This window comes from Gymnodraco acuticeps, unplaced genomic scaffold (genome assembly GCF_902827175.1).
Source record: "Gymnodraco acuticeps unplaced genomic scaffold, fGymAcu1.1, whole genome shotgun sequence".
Taxonomy (NCBI): domain Eukaryota; kingdom Metazoa; phylum Chordata; class Actinopteri; order Perciformes; family Bathydraconidae; genus Gymnodraco; species Gymnodraco acuticeps.
In genome coordinates, this window is record NW_022990693.1 from 1985204 (window position 1) to 2005591 (window position 20388).

Consider the following 20388-nt stretch of genomic DNA (forward strand, 5'->3'; position numbering starts at 1 on the left):
ATTACTAGACCGACTGGAAAACAGGGTGGGACTTTCGGCAACAGTTCTACATTGGTTTGAAATCTACTTAAAGGACAGAAAAAACTTTGTTTTTATTGGTAAATACACATCTGAGTTGACAAATATGACATGTGGGGTTCCTCAAGGCTCCATCTTGGGGCCTCTTCTCTTTAACATCTACATGCTACCACTGGCTCAGATAATGAAAAACAACAAAATAAGTTACTATAGCTATGCGGATGACACACACATTTACATAACCATTTCACCAGGAGACTATTCTCCAGTTAAAACACTGAGTAAGTGCATTGAACAAATCAATGATTGGATGTGTCAGAACTTTCTCCAATTAAACAAAGATAAAACTGAGGTAATGGTTTTTGGAGCCAAGGCAGAACGTATAAAAGTTAGCACTGAGCTTCAGTCTGCAATGTTCAAAACAACAGATAAAGCCAAATTTCCCCTCTGTGGGACTAATAAAGGTATTCTGATTCTGAACTCTAGGTGTAGTCATGGACTCTGACCTGAGTTTCAACAGTCACATTAAAACAGTTACTAAATCAGCCTACATATATCTAGGATTAAAAGACTAATGTCACAGCAGGATTTGGAATAACTTGTCCATGCTTTTATCTTCAGTAGACTCGACTACTGTAATGGTGTCTTTACAGGTCTCACTAAAAAATCTATTAGAAGGCTGCAGCTAATTCAGAACGCTGCTGCTCGAGTCCTCATTAACACTAAGAAAGTGGATTACATCACTCCAGTTCTGAAGTCTTTACACTGGCTTCCTGTGTGTTAAAGAATTTATTTGAAAATATTGCAGCTGGTTTATAAAGCATTGAATGGTTTAGGCCCAAAATACATTTCTGACCTCCTGCTAAATTATGAACCATCCAGAACTCTCAGGTCTTCAGGGACTATTCAGCTTTCTGTCCCCAGAGTCAGAACTAAACATGGAGAAGCAGTGTTCAATTATTATGGAGAAGCAGTGTTCAGTTATTATGCTCCAAATATCTGGAGCATAATAACAAACTCCCAGAAACCTGCCGGTCCGCTGCAACTCTAACTACTTTTAAATCCAGGCTGAAGACTTTTATTTTTGCCGCTGCTTTTAATTGATATATTCATATCTTAAACTGCACTGTAACTTTTATCTTTGCTTAATGTCTTACATTTTTGTAAAGCACTTTGACTTGCCTTTCAAAAAGGTAGTTAAAGTCATGATTGGGGTTAAAGTGCCCTCGTAGGTGGTTAAAGTCCCCTACGTGTGCCGTTTTGGTTTCAAGACCCTGGTTCACGGAGGACACCAAAAAAGTCCTAGAAAAGACAACTTAAACTTAACTAATGTGCATTTAAAGAAAAGAGGAATAGTTTTGGCGAAAACTAAAAGGTTCCATGGGGTACAGGAATTAGTTTTGGTTTCAAGACCCTGGTTCTCAGAGGATACCAAAAAAAGAAAGAAAGAGAAGGTAAACTTAACTATGTGCATTTAAAAATAAAAAAGAGGAATAGTTTCGGCGAAAACTAAAAGGTACCATGGGGTCAGATTATAATTTTCCAAAGGGGGGTTCGTTCAGATGTGTGTATCTCACACTGCACTGTAATGTATCTTTGCTTTTAAATGAGTGTTTTTAGATATCATTTCATAATATGTTTCTTAAATGCTATTAATGTCTTTCATTTTTGTAAAGCACTTTGAATTGCCTTGTGTTGAAATTTGCTGTATAAATAAACTAGTGATTAATCTTTCTTTACCGTCCACTACAGTTAACTGATAGGTTGTTAAGAATTCTTAAAAGGATTAAAAAAAAACGTTTTAGATACAATCAGGGACATGTGATCAATGGGAAAATGTTATTTGTATTAAAAATGGCTTGGCATCTTAAGGGTGAAAACTCATTTAAAAATGGATTGTATTCAATAATAAAAACATGCTGAGATGGGGCAATATGTGTTCCTAACAGTTTAACATGTTCTCCATATGACCTGTTATTTAAATTGAAATAAATAAATAATTTGTCTTCAGTATATTTAGATGTGGAAATATACGTTTCTGGTAGAATGTAATGGAGAAGTTAGCTCAAGGTTTAGCTTAGGCAATTTATCATGGGCGTACAGGCTAATGTACTGTAGGACTTAGGGGAAACACTAAAGGTGAATACAGTAAAAATGTGTATCTAATAACGTCATCACAATCGCCACATTGATATGCAAATTAGGTGTTAACTAGGCCTAATTAAAATAAGCTAATTTGCATGCAGTTACCAAGACAGGTGAAAAGGATAAAACAACCAACAAACATAACACCTCACAACTTCCCCAGATAGTTACTTACGTCAAGTCAGTATTTTCCCCTGAAATGTTATGTTTAAATGATCAGATTAGCTTTAAATCTATAGATGAATTCAGACATGGTAGTAAAACGAACACCATTTATATGGGTTTTTTGGAAGTTTTCTTTCCATTAGAGTGAAAGAAAACATGGAAGCAAAATAGACCAAAATAACAAAATGTACATGAAAAAACGATATTTTTGCCTGTAATGTCCTGCCTTAAACAGTAACTTCATAATTTAGATTGTTGTGTGTAATAGTGTAAAATTGTAATAGGTTGTTGTCTGCTCTTGTGCGTAGTGAATACTAAAGAAGACCATTAGGCGCTTTCACACCGGAGTACTTTTCCCCGTACTTTTCCCGTTTAGTTCCGATAGTTCCTGGGATTTTGCGTTCACACCAAAAAGAGAACTTAGTTCATGAGAACTTTTACCCCCTTTTTAGTGCCTGCTAGAGAGGTGGTACTTTCGTGGGGAGAAAAAACGTTCCAATTTCTGATTGGCTGGGCGAATTGCAAACCACGCCCCGTAAAACTCGGAAAAGTTTTTTGAAGCTGCCATTGTATTTGCTGGCATTAGCATTATTAGCATTAGCCCCGCGCACCAACGGAGAGAGAATAACTTATGGCAACAAAACAAGAAAAACATTGGAGCGGTGGAGTGATGAGGAGGTGTCGGCATTCTGGCAATTTACTCGGAAGGCTTCAGTAGAAGCTGCTGGGAGTCCCAGCTTCTGAAGTGGTGCTCCGCCTATATGGCCAACTCTCCACCTATCAGGGGAATGTGGGGTTGGGCCACCGCCGGCCATTGCCGCTCGAAAGCGCTGGAGACGCTGTAGTACATATGCCAGGCCTGTAAGTGGCGCTGTAGTCTGCCACAAAAGCAGAGAAGAAGACTTCCCGCGCATGGTTGCCCTTCTGTTTATTCTCCGCTGTTTGCTCCCGCTGCTGTAATTCAATACAATCCCTCCCCGTCGAGGCAAGCACTGTAATTCTCTCTGGTTAGTCCACCAGCAGATGACAAACACCCACCTCTCCAACTCTTCCAAGGAGCGAGGGGACCGTGCGGCAGAGTTTCAGTTCGATTTTTTTCCGCCGGTCAACATATCCTTTAAAGTTTCAATCTTCAGGACAAAATTAGAAAAGTGCCGGTCAAAGGTCTTCTTTGTTATTTATTGAGCTTTAAAACAAATTAATAACGACTCTATAAATCATATAAGAATAAAACACGGAGGACGGAGATCTCTTTTTCTCCCCCTATTCTCCCTGCTGCAGCCTAGCAGCTGATCTCAGAGCACGCTCCCCTCTCCTGCAGGGGGGCGTGGTTAGCTGCAGCTCACAGAATCAGCCCCCTGCAAAAACAGCGCTGGAAAGAGCATATAGAGCGAAATGAGGCATGGCTAAAATGCAGGATCTGTTTGGTATTTTGAAAAAAAACAACTATATTTATATAGGTATGGCCCTACAATATATTGTTCAAATATAGCATGATAGGTCACCTTTAAAGTTTCAGCTATTTTGTTTACAGTTCTGTCATCACATTGTTTAATACGATTGTTCTTTTGATGTGAAATATTATTTATTTAATTTAAATAAAAAGCAATGTTAATTTTGTTCAAAATGTGTTAATTTAATAATAATTAGGGCCGGGACTTTAACGCGTTAATTAAGATTAATTAATTACACAAAAATTAACGCGTTAAAAAAATTAACGCATTTTAATCGCACTTATTTTTGCACCCCGGAACGTTTCTCACTGGATGAGTTTCAGGCGTACCGATTATACTGGAGCACCAACTAACGTTCATGACTTCAGACAACAACAAACCACAGTGAACAACAGTGGGAAATGTTGTTTTAAAAAACGGACGGATGGAAGCGTTGATAAGAGCACGGTTGTGTGCAAATTATGCAAAAAGGAATTCGCATATCACCGTAGCACATCAAGCCTCAAGTATCACCTCAATGCAAAACATATAGCAGCTAGCGTGGACGTTAGCCTCTTTTATCGCGTTCACACCATACAGTCTATGGTTCACACCAAAAAGAGCCGGTACTAAAATTAGTTCATGAGAACCTTTTTACCCCCACGAAAGTCCCTGCTAGAGAGCAGAGAGCTGCTAGAGAGCAGGGACTTTCGTACGGCTCTCTTGTGAGAAAAGAGCTATATTTCTGATTGGCTGGGCGGATTGCAAACCACGCCCCGTAAAACTCCCAAAAAGTTTGGTGAAGCCGCCATTTTATTATCCTCGCATTAGCATTATTAGCATTAGCATTAGCCCAGCGCAGAAACGCAGAGAGACTAACTTATGGCAACACAAAATAAAACATGGGAGCGGTAGAGATGAGGAGGTGTCGGCGTTCTGGCGATTTACTCGGAAGGCTTCAGTAGAAGCTGATGGGACTCCCAGCAGCTTCTACTGAAGCCAGTCCCCAACTCCGGGGACTTCCAGCCGGGGACTTTGGGCGGCAGTATACGCCGTGAAGTGGTTTGCGGCCTGCCAGTAAACCCGAAGCAGAAGAAGAAGAAGTGACGTCAGCGGCTTCATTTGTTCTCATGAACTAAGTTCTCATGAACCTTTGTGGGAAAAGTACTGCGGTGTGAATGCGCCTAATGGTATACTAAAATCCATGTGAAAAAAATTGCTTCTCACTGTTCTCAGGTCAAATATTTATATGCGATTAAAAATGCGATTAATTTCGATTAATTAATTACAAAGCCTCTAATTAATTAGATTAATTTTTTTAATCGAGTCCCGGCCCTAATAATAATATATGTATTTTTGAATCAAGTATTCATCTTTATTGTCTTCATTGTTAGTTTCCACATGCCTAAAACAACCTCGAGCTAAATCTAAAAGTTGATGGCTAAATAAGAGCGTTTGAGAAATTGTGCAAGGCATAATAGTCCGAATAGTCGATTAATCGTTTTATTAAATCGATAGATTAATCGATTATCAAAGTAGTCGTTTGTTGCAGCGCTACCTGCCAGTAAACCCAAATAGCCAATGCTCATGCTAATGGAGATCCTAATAAAGACAAAGAATAAAGACAAGACAAAGCAGAAGAAGAAGTGACGTCAGCGGCTTCATTTGCGTAATCTTCCCTCAGGGAACTTATTCCGGTGTGAACGCGATCGGCTAAGTGCTGGGAACTAAGTGCTGGAAACTAAGGCCCCGGCCACACGAGGACGATAACGGTCGTTTCCGTTACCGTTCTGTGACATATAGACCGTTCGGCCACACTAGGACGACAGAATATGGCACTAAACGACTGCGGTAACGATAACGGGTCCCAAGGTGGATAGAACGGCATACGCAACGCTCTGGGGGGTCCAACGGCTCCGTGTGTACGCCCTATACGATCATCTTCTGATAATGATAAGGCAATAGCCCCGCCTCTCCCCACCTCTGCTGCTCACCCCCGCGTCAAAGTAAACTGCACACTGAATTCAGATTATTTAGCTTTCTCTCGATATGGACCTAAACGCGAGTGAAGTCTAATCTGACAGGACGGAGACACGCAGCTCTGCTCACCTGCAGCTCCTCCCGCTGTGATGCAGCGGTGAACTGAGCAAAACACACACTTCAAGTCAGATCATCACCCTTAGCTATTTTAATTACCTCTCAAACTACCTAAACTAGTTATAAATATGTTTATTTTTTCTGTCGGCCGGGTCACTAATTACTGGATCAACTGCTGCATGAAAACACACTGACGCTGTCAGAAGAGAGGGAGGAAAAAGAGAGGCTCCGTGTATTTTATTATTATATTATATAGAGTCGTTATTCATTTGTTTTAAAGCTCAATAAATAACAAAGAAGACCTTTGACCGGCACTTTTATAATTTTGTCCGGAAGATTTAAACTTTAATACACGTTGACTGGCCAAAAACTCTGCCTGGTTCCCTCGGCCCCCACCACGGAGAATAAACAGAAGGGCAACCATGACAACCATGCTTCTTCGCTGCTTTTGTGGAGGAAGTTACAGCGCCACGTACAGGCTCGGCATATGTACTGCAGCTTCTCCAGCGGTTGGAGCTAAACGGAGCTGTCTCGTGTGGACAGAAACTTTCCGGTGTCTATTGCGTGTGGACGGAAGCTTTTTTTGCGATTGCGCTTGCGTTTGCGTTTGCATATGCGTTTTACCGTTATCGTCCTCGTGTGGCCGGGGCCTTAGTACTGCAAAGTACTTGGTGTGAAAGCAGCTATTGTCTCTGTGTTAGCTGATTATTTTTGTCGAATTCTGTTGAGTATTAAACAATTACTTGAGTGTGAGGGTATTAAAATAAATTGGTCAGTAAGTCAGAGATATGCAACTATATTTAACTTTTTGTTTTAAAACATTTTTTTATAAATGATTATGGGAAGTGCCCTTTTTCTCACTTGAGCTCCCGCCCGCCAAAATGTCTGTGCACGTCCCTGCTGCAGTATACAGAGTCATTCAAACTAGCTGCTTTACTGATCAATAATTATAAAACATATCATATATATTATTCTGAAATGTCTGTAAATCTGCACAATGACTACTTGTACTTTTGGTACTTTAAGTATATTTTGATATTTATACTTTTTGACTTTTACTTGAGTAACATTTAATTAATTAATGCAGGGCTTTTAATTGAAACAGAGTATTCCTACACTCTGGTACTTCTACTTTTACTTAATACAAGATCTGAGTACTTCTCCCACCTCTGGTTAAACTGTATACAATAAAATACCTTGAATCTTGAACTGAGTACCAGCAACCACTGACTAAACTGTTCATCAATGCAAACAGGAGCACACAGGGATGTGAGCAGTAGCACCTTACCTTGTTCAGAGCCACCTTCAGGAGGAACCAGACCCGAAGAGGAGAGCAGCGGCGGAGTACAGGTACAGCCGGTGGTGCCATACCGACAAAAGATAGCTCTCACCGGGACTGAGAGCATTCTGTGAGCCTGGGGGGGAAATACATCAAGTTTGGTCTTCTTGTTTTTTTAGACAAATAATATGAATAATAAAGGTTAACAAGTTTCTCTAAGTGTACACGTTCATTGAGCAACAGTGGCTTCAAAGCAGCAACAGGACTTAACATAATGTATCCCCAACCTTAGTTCACCTGCCTTGAATAAAGGCGGGTGGCTAGCAAACATGCTAGTTAACAATAGTACAAACACCAGCAGAAACATGATGCTAAGCTCGTTTCCTGTTCCGTTAAATCCGTTTAATGAACGTACCTTCAGTTTCCAATGCAGACACACTACTTATGCAGAGCATAATAACTCTGAAGACACTCAGCGTCGCTGTTAATTGTGTGTTCAAATAGAAAGTCATTTGCAGCTGATGTTGTGTGCAGCCATGTTTTGTGGAATGCCGGGAAGTGTAGTTCTGTGTTTTGTTGTGACGCTGAAGGCGGTCCATGCGACATTCAAAAAGGGGATATTGTGTCAAAATTCTCGCATTGAAAACTCTCGTTTCAAGCAAGGAGAGGGTTTTGTTTCTTTTGCTATTTTAACTATTAAACACCCATCTCAAACAGTCCATTTGTTTCGGCTTGCTTCAGTTTGGTCATTTAATTTTGAAAGTAATGACCGGAAGTGTACAGATAAAAATCCCCTCTGTATTGATTCTTTTTGACTATTTTATTGATGCAGCTTCTCACCATGGCCACTTGAGGGCAGTAGAGACTCGTGTATTTTCAATACACTCGTCAACATTTGAATCTGGTATCACAGATTTAGTCACCACAGCCGCCTGTCTGAATAAATGTAGAAACGGACACATAAGAAATGCTTTGGTCTTTGGACTGTGTTACAGCTCCTGCTGCAAAGTTATTTTGGTCTTCAATAATGATCTATTTACAGTGAGAAAAAATCCTGTTGTATTTGAAATAAATATTGTATTAATAATAAAGTAAAATAAGTATCTTTTAAGATTTTGTAAAGAATTTACCCCGCTTAAGAGGTATTGGAAATGTATTGGTTAATATTAATATATTGGTTAATATTATTATTATTATTGATATTCGTTATGTCATTTCGGATAGAGAAACAATAGCCTATGTCATCTTTCTTTTCACTGTGATTATTCAATGGTATTTTTGGACAGATATTAAAACTTTATAAATTGTAAATTGGGTATTCATTTATATATTCGTTTATTTGATGTGATGTTGTATTTCTGTATTTATGGAATTGATAACAATATGAACTATATTATTCAGCTTCTAATTATTATTGGCAAGTATGATCATATTTACAAATCCAAAGGTTCGGACTCAAAACCTAGCTTTAATCGTGTTACATATTGAACTTTCAAAAACCTTCAACATTTTAAAAGAATGACACTTCATTTGATTTCTAAAAGGATTACCTTTGGACTCGCTGTAGTGTACAACGGTAGAGATTACAACTCCAAATTCATAGATAATCAGAAGCAGCCCTTTCCCTCTGGTGGTCAGAGTGTGGAAATGCATTCCACTAGTTAAGGCGTCTACACAATAAGATAGAAACACTTCCGTTTAACACTTTCGAAATAAAACGTTTTTAATAGACTTACCTGCGTAGTCACAATAACACGTTGTCTCTTCAAACCAACATGTTTTTTGTACGTATATATTGATTTATATAATTTCTTTAATATTTCATTTAATTCCTTTATTTTTAAAACTAACATAATCCACTAACTGAGTTTAAATCGACCGAAGAGGCAAAGCGGAACTGTTGTTTGACGTCATTGTTTCACAGCGGACACTTATTGGAAACGCACGTTTGGAGCGCATTGCCGTCGCAGCACTACTTGTTTTTGTCAACAGCAGCTTCAGACAGAGCGGCCTGTCTCATTTAACTTAAACATGTCTATTTTCACGCCAACAAATCAAATACGGCTGACTAATGTGGCGGTGGTGAGGATAAAGAAAGGCGGGAAGCGCTTTGAAATCGCGTGCTACAAGAATTCAGTGATAAGCTGGAGAGCAGGAGCGTGAGTAACATTTATATGAAAAGTTTAACCCAAAATATTTAAAGGATTTGACGAAACATGTCTTTTGTATCATAAAATCAAGCAGTTTTTCTTCATAAATGTGAGTTTGATGCCTGTCATTCTGTGTAAAATGTCCATTTTATTTGACTTTCTTCCAGAGAGAAAGACCTGGATGAGGTTTTGCAGACACACTCAGTGTTCGTTAATGTGTCCAAGGGTCAGGTGGCTAAGAAGGATGACTTGACCAAGTCTTTTGGGACAGATGATCAGACGGAAATCTGTAAAGAGGTCAGTAATAACTTCCTGCCATCCTCTTATTCATCATCATTAGCTGTGAAGTGTTTCCCTAAACCTCATCTTCTGTTTCCTTTCCTTTTCTGTGGGACAGATCCTGACCAAAGGAGAGCTCCAGGTGTCAGACAAGGAGAGGCACTCTCAGCTGGAGACCATGTTCAGGGACATTGCATCTATCGTGGCAGAGAAGTGTGTGAACCCCGAGACGAAGAGGCCGTACACAGTCAGCCTCATCGAGCGGGCGATGAAGGACATCCACTACTCTGTGAAGGCCAACAAGAGCACCAAGCAGCAGGTGAGGAGAGGCATTAGTGTCCCTTCACAAATAAGTGGAATGTATTTCAGCTGCATACAATTGATTTGATCTGTTAGTTTGATGTATAACCATATCATTATGTAGACCTTTCAAAGACAAATGTATAAACGTACTCTTATTGGAATGTCAAATGCTAAATGTATGTGTTGGCTTGTCACGGCTTTGACCAGAACAAATGATGTTGGATGGATTTCAAAAGATGAATCTACACCGACAGCTTTTTCCTGGAGCCAACAAAAACAGTTGGAATCATATATTTCCACATCTGGAGGGGGATTCTTTTCATTTATTTCACAGGCGTCATAAAAAAGATATTGATTTTTGCTCACCCCAAGTGGAGCAAACCGGCATTTCCTCTGCAGCTACATCTTATTTCAACATCTGCTGTCTTCTGTGTGCAGAGGAAACGAAGCCGTACTAGTGTATTGACATATTTGTACTGGGAATAGGATAGTGTGATCATTTTTGCTGCATTGTCACTGAGAGATATATTAAAACAATCATGGTGGAATTTGTAACTAACTGACCCGGCTGTTCAGGCTCTGGAAGTGATCCGGCAGCTGAAGGAGTCCATGGAGATCCAGAGGGCCCACATGAGGCTGCGCCTGGTGCTGCCAGCCAAGGAGGCCAAGAGGCTGAAGGAGAAGCTGAAGCCGCTGCTGCAGGTGGTGGAGAGCGAGGACTTCGACGAGGAGCTGGAGATGGTGAGGGGGACATTAGATAGATACTGGTACACACTATTAGTCCCAATTCCAAACGCACTCTTACACTGTAGTCTCTCTCAGCTGGGTGAGGCCCCCGCTTTAAGGTGGAGGGTGTAAATATACAAAACTTTACAATCACGTATGCTGTGTTATTGACACAGGTCCTAAGTTAAAAGCTAAACAAAATACCTTGTTACCCTGAGGTTGTTAACATCTGTTTGACAATATTACATCTCTTTGTTGTTTTGCAGTTTACTATTCAATGTTTGCATGGATCTATTTGTACTAGGGCTGTCAAACGATTAACATTTTTAATCAGATTAATCACCATTCGAACTATGTCCAAAATATGTCATTTCTTTATGTATATTGTTGTGGGAATGGAAAGATAAATAAAAGAAGGGGGGGGGGGGCTAGAGGAGTACTTCGTGACCACAGAGTGTGAACGTTGTGATCAGCTGTTTTCGCGCAGTTCTCCAGTGAAGGGGGGGAGTCTCCCTCCGTAGCCGGTTGGCGTAGTTTTGGCACAATTCCGTTGTACAGACCGACGTTAACAGCAGCCCTGTCTCTGCACACGGAGACCGACTCTATCGTCCGGTGATCTAACCGCCTTCTGGAAAAGCTTCACAAGTACGTCGGTACGCAAATGCGCTTTGTGACACAAGTGACGGTACGCATTTCAGAGAGATTACGCACATAACCTGCGTACCAGTTATGTGCACCCCTGTACTACAGCAAAAGTATTCTCCGTCGGGACTTCCTGCAACAACACCACGCCGTTATCTTGATTCTGATTGGCCAGAAGACATTATCAAAGATGTTCTATTGAAAAGACGATCACTCCGTGACAAAAGTTTTCAAAACCGTTTCTGGTCTTCGGTATTTCCAGACAAGTGGCTACTGAAATCAATCTTACTAACTGCTGTCTGTGCAATTCTCGGCGTGAGTTGGCGGACTTTATTTTGCTTACTTTAACATCATTTTTCATGGTGGGGCTAAGCCATTTCTTGGTATGGGTGTAGCCTACCCCAGCCATACCGTGGCGCTGCCACTGGTGGCACGTATGGGGCGGGCCATTCTGCACATGCGTTAAATATTTTAATGCAATTAATTCAAAAAATTAATTACCGCCGTGAACGCGATCATTTTGACAGCATTAATTTATACACATTGTGTTTCATGAGGGACACAAATAGCGTTGGTCAGATAGGGCAGGTTAATCGGGATGATGCCGACTTCCTGTTGGAGGGTTTAATAACTTAAACTGCCTCCTGTTTGCAAACAGTGTCTATTGTCTTTGTATTTTGTTTCTAGGTTTTTTTCATTGACTTTATCAGGTTTAGTTTTTACAAAAGAAAACTAGACAAAGAAAGTCACCTCACTGTTTGCCTTGAATCCTGGCAGCAAATATGAATAATAAATACATAAGTTTAATAATACAAATGTTGTTCCCCAGGTGGTTCTGGTGGACCCCGGCTGCTTCAGGGAGATTGACGAGCTGATCCGCTGTGAGACTAAAGGCCGGGGGTCTCTGGAGGTCCTCAATCTGAAGGATGTGGAGGAGGGAGAGGAGAAGTTCTAGGAACACCCCCCCCCCCCATCAGGACTGTCATCCACACTGACACGCTTCACCCCCCCTCACAGACTGCATCTCTCTGAGGGACTATATTTTTGAGGAGACTCTTGCAAAGTTCAGCCAATCCTGTTCCAGAGTGTTTAAACAGATGTGTTTAACTGAAGGAAAGGTTTTTGCCAGATGTGCGTGCTCGGTGGAATGTATTTTGAAAATTAATTTGAAATGAATTTGTGTTACACTTTACTGAAAAAGTAAAAGCTCTGGCCTGCAGTGACTTATTTATTCAGCTTCACAAACACAACTGTCAGACTGTGTGCCATATAGTCACGCTCTATATCCCAGTTTTATGGATAATTACCGTAACCCAAAAACGTATATTTTGTCATAATGAATGATCTTTCTCTGAAACAAATAAATATATTAACTTGACATCTTCTTCGTTGTGTTTAGATGGTGAGTTTCCTCCTACACACACAGTTCATTTTCAAATTAATTGAAATCAGAATGTTGCAAAAAAGGACAGAAAATAAGAGTTGTACTCCTTATGAAGAAGAGCTACACAATATAAAACCCTACAGGTATTATCTTGAATATTGTATTCTGATTTAGTGTTCCTAAAAGGCTACCATACTTTTTTTGTAAATATAGCTTAAAAGGAATATTTTGAATGACAAGACAAATTTAAATGTGTATTTTTCCTACCAAGTAATAAACACGGCTTAGAATGGTATAACTGCAGAAATATTGCAAGCAAATAAAAGTTTCATTCTTTTTGATAATCAAGTCGAAATGAGCATTTGAAGTCAAGTTAACTTAGTTCAGAGAACAGAATCAGAAATGTAGCTTCCCCGATAAAACAAAACAGCAATTGTGTCATCAGTCATTAAAAAGCAAAAATGTGCAAAGACAATTGGTCAGGTTCCGTCTTTCTATTTTAAAATACAAATACTCAAAATAGACATCTATGTTGTGTTTAAATTGGCTCACCCCATTTGATCCTTAGGTGTTCTGTGTCATGAGTTACAATCACTGTAAAGCATGACATTAGAAGAACTCCTGTAAACAAAGATGTCTGAGTCACGTGCAAAGCTTTATTCCAGTGTCCTTTTGTGCAGAAGAATTCATCTCGAGTGTAAACATGTTTGCCACTGAAACCAGCTGATGTAGTGCAATATGTCTTTAGTTTTAGTATCAATATTCACTCACATTTAAGACATTATTAGTGATCAGAGGGCTGTATGTCTTGATGTCAGTTTGGTATTAGTGATGGCATTATTAAATATAGCTACACAGTGCTAGCTTCAATAGAAATACAAAACAGGATGCAAATTAAAAACTAACAATAAAACATGACACAACATGTCCCGTCCCCCCCAGTCACTTCACATGTTGATGGTTTTCCAGTTATATCCAGTCCCCTCAAACGGGCCCTGCTTGGCGCTCATACTGGATCTGAGTGAACGCAGTCCTGTGGATGCCGCTCAGCCGGTGGGCGGCCTCCTCCTCTGGACTGGAGGGTCCACCCCCTGCAGGCAGCTGCACCGGAACCCCTGTGGGGCACCTGGTGGTGAGAAACACACCCCCCGCCAGCATCAGAGCAAAGGAGATCCACCCGAGGTAGAGCGCAGGCCCCCAGGCTCTCCTCAGCAGGGCGGCCCCCTCCAGTGGCTGACTGGTGTGATGGCACGTCCATGCAATGGGAACCAGCAGCAAGATCCCAGACAAAACAAAGAGCGCTCCAGAAAACACTTTGACCTGTCCCCTCAGGGGGAACCACACCGCCCCCACCCCCCCTATCACCACAGCAAAAGCCCCGGCACCGACAGCCGCCATGATGAGGGCTCTCCACATGCGGAAGCTTCCTGAGAGAGACATGAGAGACTGGTAGAAGGAGCAGTGCAGGCTTCCATCGTGGGCCAGGTCCCAGTGATCCCATTCCAGCCACACCCCGTCCCAGTAGGCTGGCAGCGTGGCCGTGGTGTTGTCCATGGTGCCGCTCACTGTCCACAGGGCCAGGCAGCGGGTCAGGATGGCACACAGCCACCCGGTGAATGCCACGCCGAGGGCAGCGAGCTCCAGCTGCCGCTCCATGACTGCAGGTCCGGCCGTCTAACCAGAAACAGCTGGCGGCTGGCTGCAGGGCGCGGTGTGTTTTTTTTGACCTGTGTGTGTGTGTGTGTGTGTGTGTGTGTGTGTGTGTGTGTGTGTGTGTGTGCGTGCGTGCGTGCGTGCGTGCGTGCGTGTGTGTGTGTTCAGAAAGGGGAAACCAGTTCTGTGGCATTTCTGAAGAGAAGGCACGGCCTTGCTGCTGCTGGGTGGAGGAGGTGGAGCAGGGAGATGCCTGTTTGCTCTGTCATGGTTTCAAAACAATCCCTTTCTCACAGTTTGTGCGGAGAGGGGAAACAAAGCGTCCCCTGTGTGCTCATTTTCTGACGCTGTGTCTTGTTCTGAGAGGGAACTCGATTTAAAGAGCACAAGTTATTAATGTGATTGGCTCTGTTGCTCTCACGTAAGGGGTAGTGGAGCTCTTGGGGGTGGGGAAAAGACACCTAATAAAAGTTTATCTCTACAGAACACTGATTCAACTACCACATGTTTACTCCAGAGTTTATTTGAATTCTATGATGTAAACAAGATGCAAGGCAAGTTTATTTATATAGCACTTTTCAACACAAGGCAATTCAAAGTGCTTTACAAAAAATGAAAGACATTAAGAAAATGGCATTAAAAATCAGTCATTAAAAAGCAAAGCTAATAAAATAAACATTAAAAGAAAAAGTACATGGATAAAAGTTACAGTGCAGTCTAAGATATGAATAGTTCAATTAAACATTAAAAGAAGAAATACATGGATAAAAGTTACAGTGCAGTTTAAGATATGAATAGTTCAATTAAAAGCAGCGACAAAAAGAAAAGTCTTCAGCCTGGATTTAAAAGTAGTCAGAGTTGCAGCGGACCTGCAGGTTTCTGGGAGTTTGTTCCAGATATTTGGAGCATAATAACTGAACGCTGCTTCTCCATGTTTAGTTCTGACTCTGGGGACAGAAAGCTGACCAGTCCCTGAAGACCTGAGAGATCTGGATGGTTCATAATTTAGCAGGAGGTCAGAAATGTATTTTGGGCCTAAACCAGGGGCGTCGCCTGGACCTGGAAACATTCGGGGCTTAGCCCACAGTGGCGGTGCTACAGTCGAATTTTCTACATTTCTACAATTTCACATACACAATTGCGCCATCTGGTGTCACAAACGTGTGCCTGCATTAGCTTTGTTACGGCAATGCATTGTGGGAGATTCTCATAGCACCTGAGGATCACTTGAGGGTAAGGTGCCTGTATTATCTCGGTGGACAAAATGTATGTTTTTATTTTATAAGGACAATAACGTACTGTTGTGTTTGTTTAGTTTAATGTTAATTGTTTAATGCTCACAGTCACAGCAACATGTTTTTTGTGTGATTGGCTATTTCTTTTATATGATTTATCAACGTTATCATCAATAGCTAATCTGAGCTAATAAGCTCATGTGAGCAGCATGGTGCTATTTCTCCAACAGAACCCAGCTCACGTGTCCTTTTATGCTGTCCATTGAAATGCAGGTATGTGAGTTTTGTACACCAGTTTATTTATGTTTAATGTTTCACATTGCTCCACATGATGCCTCGACTACAAAGTCTTCCATGTTTCTACGCTTCTTCCTCTGTGTCACAGTTTCGGGAATATCAAGATCATTGCACAGGGCCTTGGTCTTGTCATAGACCTCATGTGCTTTCTTGTTACTTCGGTAACTTTTCAATGTGTTCTTAACTGCTGTTTTGTAATCTACTGCCTGCACCAAGTCAAGTGTTTCTTTCTGCAGGTATTTGTGCAGGCCCTGAGTGGTTGAGAGCAGTGTCTGGAACATGACAGCATGTAGATGGTACTGAATTTTCAAAGCTTGCTTTCCAGTCCCTTTACTAGAGGGGCTAAAGGCTCCCTAAAGTCTTGATCAAAGCAGGGAGGTTTTTGACATGCCCAGCGAACAAGTTTAATGTTTCACATTGCTTGTGAAAAATATACTACCACTATACGATCACTGATGTTTTGTTGTTGACTGGACACTTATTTTGTAAAAGAGATAGCATGAGAGGATCTCTTAAGCAATGCAGCTCACGTGTCCTTTTTATATGCTGTCCATTGAAATGCAGGAAAGTAATCACCAGCTCTGAGTGATCTGTTGCCGAGGGGACACTACACCGGAGTTACATAAGCAGAGATAAAGTGCTATTTTGGGGGGAACTCACCTCCTCTGGGGGGGCCCCCCAGGAAGACTTTTTTTAAATACTGAAGTTAAAAGCATCAATCTTGTGCACTTTGAGAGCAACATTAAGAGATATGGATACATCTCTCAACACCCATATGTCAAAAAGAAATCAAAGAATCAGAATCAGAAACGGGTTTATTATTTAAAAACACTTCATTTTCCAATTAAATCATAAACTATGTCAAATGATTAGAAGTTGTTAGTAATCAGATTAAACAGAACAAAGGGATGGAAGGAGGAAATAATAATCCCTCATCTCTTGCTGTTTGCGGTTGAAATGATCTCTTTTGCTGGCCAAATGGAAAGCAGTGATGTCTCACTTGCCTTGACTTGTATCTGCAGTCCCTAAATCAGTTCCCCAGTTACCCATTGACTCTTGTCTGTTCTGGTGTTCCTGTTCATTGTTGTCTCCATTGTTGTTCTTGTCTGTTGTATCTCCTTCTTGTGTGTCCCTTTCTCCTGTTCTCCTTTCTTCATCCTCTACTCTGTTTGGCTCATCTGTGATGACTGTGTAGGTAAACACAAACAAGTATGTAAGTCAATCCGTTTCCAGCTCTGTCAAATAAACGAATTTCAAGATACACAAATGTGTCTTCATTAAAATGAGTGTCACCACACTGTCACAAAATGTAATACTAACCAATTGAAAATAGTTAAATTTACATCTCTTGTAGATATCACTGTTAGAGTAGTTATCTGCCAATAGGACAGAATCATTCCTATACAAATGCAGTTTGAGTAATTCACTTAATACATTTACTTAAAACTTTAATATAGTCATTTTCACTTAATACTCTAATATAGTCATCTTTCTGCATTCAACACTAAGGAAAGCTGTACAATTTGACATGATAATGAGGAAAAAAGGCCTCCGACAATGCAGATATTTTTGGATCATATCAATTTTAAGATGGGGGTCAAGGCTTAATATTTGGGAGCATATTGTCCCTTGCTTTGATTAGCTTTGATCTGAAAGCTTGTTAGCTGGCTGTCCATCTCATAATGTTCACATAGAAACTAGCTGTCAATAGGAAATATCAATCAGAAGAATTATAATTTCTTGCAAAAATCTGTCACAAAAGAGGTTGTACATTTAAATGCAGGTGTTGTTATGGCAACGTCAGTGGCCAGACAGCCACATTTACTGCTGCAAATACGTTCAAACATGCTGTCGACACCTAAAGCAGTGGCATGCCACCATTTCAGCTGACTTTTTCTCAGAAATACTGTCACATAATATCCATATATTTCAGTGCTAGGTTGATGCTTAGCTAAGCTAACTATGAAACACTTTAACTGACAGGACTCAGGATCAACTGTGTACTGTAAGGTAGCTTCTAGCTTCATGTCGAACACTGACAGTAAGTCAACATTTCCCAGAGAGCTTTCTTTGAAATCACCAAGAAACGCTAAAAAACACAACATTTAGATTGTATGACAAAGTGTTTATTTAATATATCTGGCTAGCTATAGCTACTTGCTAACGGTTTAGCTTACCCGCGCGATTCAAAGTAACGTCAACGTGGCTATAATTTATGCTTTGCTTACATGTTGACATAACTTGTAAGTTTACTGACATGTACATACCTTGTTCACCTGGCTCAGGTGGTGGCTCTGGGGTTGTTGTGTGAGCCACCATTTGAGAATTGCCGTCTTTTTTATTTAAAAAATGTCTAATGTCCATCTTCAGAAACTCCGCGTCCGCGGCTGAAAGTTTAAACACTGTCACAGAGGAGAGGTACGTACCTGTCACTGTCAGCCAATAAAACAAGTTTATTTCCATGCAACTCTCTGATTGGTCTGGTGGTGTCTTGCCTCTGTTGCATTCACTGAACACGGGAAATTACATTCCTGCCGTCCTCTAGGTAAAGTACGGTTAATGTATTATATTATTGAGGGAGAATTTGTCCGGGGCTAAAGAAAAAACATCCGGGGCTTTAGCCCCGGATGCCTACCCCAGGCGACGCCCATGGCCTAAACCATTCAGTGCTTTATAAACCAGTAGCAATATTTTTGCAATGCAAACATTGTCATTTTCATGTGTCATACATTAACATTACATACTATTATGTATAGCAAATCATTTATTCATGGTCCTTTTATATATTTCAACATGTTTTCTTTTTCAATATACTATATTAAAAAAACTACTGTCAATTGCATTATATCCAACAGCTCAATACATGTATCCTTAAAGGTCCAATGAGAAGGATCGAGGGGGACTTATTGGCAGTAATTGAATATTAATAACCATGTTTTCATCAACATGAATGACCTGAAACTACATATCATTTAGTTTCTGTTAGCTTAGAATGCATGTGTCTCACTGTTCTGAGTTTGTATCGTTCTATGGTTGAATGTTATTGTAAGTAACTTTTTATAAAGGTTTTAGCTAAAAGGAATGTAATGTCCCATATATAAAGACGACAGTTCGGCTCTGTGACTACCTTAGCTGCCAACATAGCCGTTAAACAACAATGTCCCTCCCCCATTCCTCATCTTTTGATTTATACAGAACATCAAAGCAGTGCAGCAGCCCCCCCTTGGACATGCTGTTTGCACAGGCCTACATCCAGAGAGCTTTCTGCATGTTCATGGCCACTGTAGTTATCTGACCCACTTGAAAAGGAAGGGGTTATTTGATGGATGTATTGCTTTTCTCAAACATATTCATAATTATCCTTTTTTGAACCCTTTATTACTTTCAGGACTTTTGTCACAGGGGGTAACAAAGGCAGGACCCACATGCAGTATAAAACAGGGTGGCAGGTATAAGAGTGTAACAAAAGACAAGCTTTATTAAATAAGAAGCTGGTACAAAATAAACACAAAAACTGGAGAAGCAGACATGGTCAAACAAAAACTAGCAACAATCGGGAAGACTTTGAGGACAGAGGAGGGCAGACGAGGGAAAGCAAGAACAGGCAGACAAGAGATTAGGAACCAAACCAAGGGAACGATGACCATGGACAAAAAGGAAGACAAGACTAAATACTGTACACACAAGACTATTCAAGACACAGCTGGGGAGGCCAAACAGGAACACAAGGTGAACACAATCAGACAATCAGGGGAACACTAATGCCCCGGCCACACGAGGACGAAAACGGCTAAACGCATAGGATTAACGCAAACGCAATCGCAAAAAAGCTTCCGTCCACACGCAATAGTCATCCGGATAGTGTCTGTCCACACGAGACAGCTCCGTTTAGCTCCAACCGCTGGAGAAGCTGCAGTACATATGCTGAGCCTGTACGTGGCGCTGTAACTTCCTCCACAAGAGCAGCGAAGAAGCATGGTTGTCATGGTTGCCCTCAGGGTCGGCTCTAGAACAAATCGAATGGGGGGGCAATTATTTACCATGGGGGGGCACACACTGCCGTCAACAACCAACACACAAACACCATTGCAGGGGTGTATGTGCTATTTTATAGCGCACCTATGACTTGTGCATACATGCACGGTTGTGGCACAACCACCAAAAAAGAAACATATGGACATAGGCCACCATATAAAAAGTGTGCAAATGTATTTAGTATCCTATCCATGTGAACATGTTGTAGGTGGGGGTGGACCTAACCTCCTCTAGGAGGGTCCGGGGGCATGCTCCTCCGGGAAGATTATTTTTAAAATATTGAAGTTAAATGAATCAATCTGGTGCACTTTGAGAGCAAAATGAAGAGATCTATGGATAGCCTACATCTCTCAGCATCCATATGAAACACAACTGTACACAGATTTACTTTTTCTTTATGGATATTTTACAAATCACTCCCCTTTTAAATTGTATTCTTGTGTTACTGTCCTATAGTATTTCATACCCGTTTTTCATGTATTCTCTTATTTTTTAATAACTATAATGATCATATAAAGGTGTTCCTCGCAAATACTTGTTTACATAA

General features: G+C 40.8%; 3 protein-coding genes across 3 annotated transcripts in view; 1 reads left to right on the top strand and 2 right to left on the bottom strand.

Moving 5' to 3' along the window:
* Positions 1 to 7758, bottom strand: part of tyw1 (tRNA-yW synthesizing protein 1 homolog (S. cerevisiae)) — a 225991-nt gene extending 218233 nt beyond the window's left edge. The window contains 3 exon segments of the mRNA XM_034230575.1: positions 7147 to 7178; positions 7181 to 7273; positions 7553 to 7758. Coding sequence (XP_034086466.1) covers positions 7147 to 7178; positions 7181 to 7273; positions 7553 to 7736 — 309 coding nt within the window. The 5' untranslated portion in view covers positions 7737 to 7758.
* A 1293-nt stretch (positions 7759 to 9051) lies between these two features.
* On the top strand, positions 9052 to 12615 carry sbds (SBDS ribosome maturation factor). The gene is made up of 5 exons (XM_034230601.1): positions 9052 to 9296; positions 9455 to 9584; positions 9685 to 9885; positions 10446 to 10610; positions 12067 to 12615. The coding sequence occupies exons 1-5, from the start codon at positions 9169 to 9171 to the stop codon at positions 12190 to 12192; spliced, it is 750 nt and encodes a 249-aa protein (XP_034086492.1). The 5' UTR covers positions 9052 to 9168; the 3' UTR covers positions 12193 to 12615.
* Positions 12616 to 13100: 485 nt separating this feature from the next.
* Positions 13101 to 14361, bottom strand: LOC117555660 (claudin-4-like). The gene has a single exon (XM_034230602.1). The coding sequence runs from the start codon at positions 14275 to 14277 to the stop codon at positions 13606 to 13608; it is 672 nt and encodes a 223-aa protein (XP_034086493.1). The 5' UTR covers positions 14278 to 14361; the 3' UTR covers positions 13101 to 13605.
* Between the last annotated feature and the right edge of the window lie 6027 nt (positions 14362 to 20388).